Source organism: Antrostomus carolinensis, unplaced genomic scaffold (genome assembly GCF_000700745.2).
Source record: "Antrostomus carolinensis isolate BGI_N321 unplaced genomic scaffold, ASM70074v2 scaffold42670, whole genome shotgun sequence".
NCBI classification, from domain to species: domain Eukaryota; kingdom Metazoa; phylum Chordata; class Aves; order Caprimulgiformes; family Caprimulgidae; genus Antrostomus; species Antrostomus carolinensis.
The window spans coordinates 1-3,025 of NW_010289893.1; the positions used below are offsets into that span (position 1 = coordinate 1).

A 3,025-nucleotide genomic window follows, 5' to 3' on the forward strand; every position below is an offset into this window, starting at 1 on the left:
ACCCCCCCTGGACCCACCCCCGGGGTGAGTTTTCACGATCAAAGCACCGAAAAAACGATGTTCGCCCGAGCAAGATGCTCCAGAGCCCGGGGAAAGCACCGACCTTCGCTCCGCCGCTCCCTCCTCTTCCTCCCGCAGCGCCGGGACCGACCCCCGGGAGGGACCGACACCCCCCCTCCCCCCCCCCGCCCGGTATTACACCGTCCTGCGTGGGCAACGGGGGCTGCTGCTGCTCGCTTAGACAGAAAGAAGACGAAATTCTATTCGTTTCCATGTTTTATTGTTGTAAACATTAAAATTTGTCTTTCTCAAAGAAAGAGTTATCAGGAAAGGGGGGGGGGGGGGGGGGGGGGGAAATTAATCAGCGTTTGGACCTGTCATACACCATAAAAATAAAAAGAAAAAGGCAGCGACTCGTGTGGCATGCCCGAAATATATATAAAAAACCAAACTACACAATATGGAAATATTAAAAATATTACTCGAACATGAAATAATATATTAACCGACAATTTTAGACATTTAAAAAAAATAATATGTAACAAAACAAACCCAAAATTCAAAGTGCTCAGTAATTTCCAGGGAGTTATGTATAGTATAAGCACTCTGGAAACAGTCAAAAGCTGCTGCATGCAAGATTTGTTTCGCTTTAGACAACAAAATAATCAAGATATAAACTTCTTTTTTTTCTTTTAATCAACATCAACAGTACATACAACACTTACAAACAAGGAATGTCGGACGGTGTTTACAAACACTATGTGTCCCTTTGGGGAGGATTGCGGGTTTTGTCACACTTGTGCCCACCTATTTTACAATTGAGAAAACGTTTGAAGCTTAGATAACTACCAGTCTTTATAAAAGCTAACAGACTACATAGTGTCTGAAATACTATTTATAGAATATAGACATTACTGAAATAGCAAGTGCCTATAACATTGTCACCCTAGAATCGTCATGCTTTCCTGGTACGGGGAGATTTAATTTTTTCTTTCTCTTTATTCTCTTTTTATTTTTTTTTTTCCTTTTTTTTTTTTTTTTTTTTTTGCAAACACGTTTAACTTTTCTTTTTAATTATTTTTTTTTTTAGAATTGTTTTCCGTATTTCTTCATAAATAGGCACAGAATAATTTTTAAAAAGCCAAACTGCATCTGATAAATTTACAAGCCTTCGCCTTCTTTAATGACATGCCACCCACGCAACATTTAGGGTTTGTATATATTACAGCTTTCTTTTACAGCAGAAAACTTTAGGAGGGTGAGACTCGTGGGTCACCTTAACACTCTGTCTGTCACCGCGAGAGTCTGAGCTGCGCACCCGGCGTCGCCAGATACGTTCATCGTTTTAATCAGAAGTCCTTAATAATAAATTCATTTATAAGCCGATAATAAAAAGTTTATATACCATGGTTATTTGTCTGGTCCATGATCTGCATCCGTGATGCCCCAGAGCCAAAATGCCCCTTGGCGTTCTGCCGGCGGGAGGTCAGCGAGGCTGTTGGGACGGGACGCTGGTGCCCAGAGCTGCTGCTTCGGGCCCAGGCGGGTTCCCCTTCAGACAGGCAAAGTTTCTCTTCAGTTCACTGGAAAGTGTGTGGGAAGAGTCTTAAAAAGGTAAAGTGTCCAGAAAAAGTTTGTCGATTATTGCTGGCGGTGGCACCAAATCTTCCAGTTTCAGGTAGAAAATGCGCTGCAGCCCCTGCGTGCAAAGCGTGCGGAGTTCGGGGAGCTTCCCCAAGAGTTTGGACAAATAGTTGGGGCGATTCAGCCCCCCGTTATTGAAAGTCACATGGTCTTTGAGACAATTTACAATCTTGTTTTGCAGTTCTTCCACCCTCTTGGGTTCTTTAAGCCCGTGCCTCTCTGCAAAAGAGAAGGATGGGGGATGTTAGGGGTCAGGGACGGCAAAGGCCGTGCCTGGCGGGGCCGAGCGGAGCGGGGAGGACACCGACCTGTCACCATGGCCAGGGCAGCGATGCAGGAGAAGGCAGAGATATCGATGTTCATGTTTTGCAAGTTGGAGGAGAATTCAACAATGGAATCGATCCACTCCCCAAAGCCACGGACACACTGCAACCGGTGCAGGACCACCCCGTTGCAGAAGATCAGCTTGCCTTCCACCGGGTTGGACCTGGAAGGAATGTGACAACCCCAAAATGAAGAGATGAATGAATGGGTGAGAAAGAAAAAAATCAGAAAGGAAGAGAAAATGAAAGGAAAGGAAGAAGAGATGAATAAGAAAGGAAAAAATAGATAGGAAGAGGAAAAGAAATAAAAGGAAGAAGAGATGAATGAATTAGAAAGAAAAAAATAGGAAGATAAAAAGAAACAGAAGAGAAGGAGAAAATTAAAGACTAAAAATAAAAAAGAGAAAGAGGAGAGGGGAGAAAAGGAGAGAGGGAAATAAAGAAAAATAAAATAGAGATGAGAGAGTGAAAGAGTAAAAAGAAAAAGAGAGCAGGGAAAAGAAAGATTAAAAAAAAAAAAAGAAAAAGAAAAAGAGAAGATGGTGGGAGAAAAGCTAAACAACTAATTACTTGAGCAGCAATAAATGAAGGATTTAAGAGGCACCTAATTACCGAGGAGTTAATAAAACGCAGATCAGTGGACCTTGAAAGGGTCTGATTTGGTCCTCGCCCACAGTCCCGGCGCTCACCTGTACGCCAGGCGCAGCACGAAGAGCTCCAGGAAGGCGGATTCGAAGAGCAGGTCCTGGTCGGGTTTGGGGAGCTCGGTGAAACCGGGGATTTTTTCTGCCCATCCTCGGATGATCTCCATGGAGCCGGTCAGGAGATCATAGAACTGCTGGATGTGCTGGGTGTCGTCTCCGCTCATCTGGTAGTCGGGATTAGCCTGGAACTGGAAATTCAGTTTAAAAAGCGCTCGGTGAGGGTCTCCCGGGCAGAGAACCGGTGACACCGGCAAAGCCCCGCTCTAGCCGGGGAGGGGGTTTCCGTAACAATTTGGATAATAATTGGTGGCGGTTTCGGCTGAAACCCAGGACACAACTAAACCTCTCCCTGCC

The 3,025-nt window shown here is 44.6% G+C and overlaps 1 protein-coding gene across 1 annotated transcript; it reads right to left on the bottom strand.

Moving 5' to 3' along the window:
• Positions 1–1,361: 1,361 nt before the first annotated feature.
• Positions 1,362–2,934, bottom strand: LOC104519761 (nuclear receptor subfamily 4 group A member 2; the record flags this gene model as incomplete). The annotated part of the gene is made up of 3 exons (XM_010171773.1): positions 1,362–1,863; positions 1,953–2,131; positions 2,657–2,934. Coding segments are annotated over 3 exons (714 nt in total), but the record flags the coding sequence as incomplete, so codon positions are not given.
• Positions 2,935–3,025: the final 91 nt, after the last annotated feature.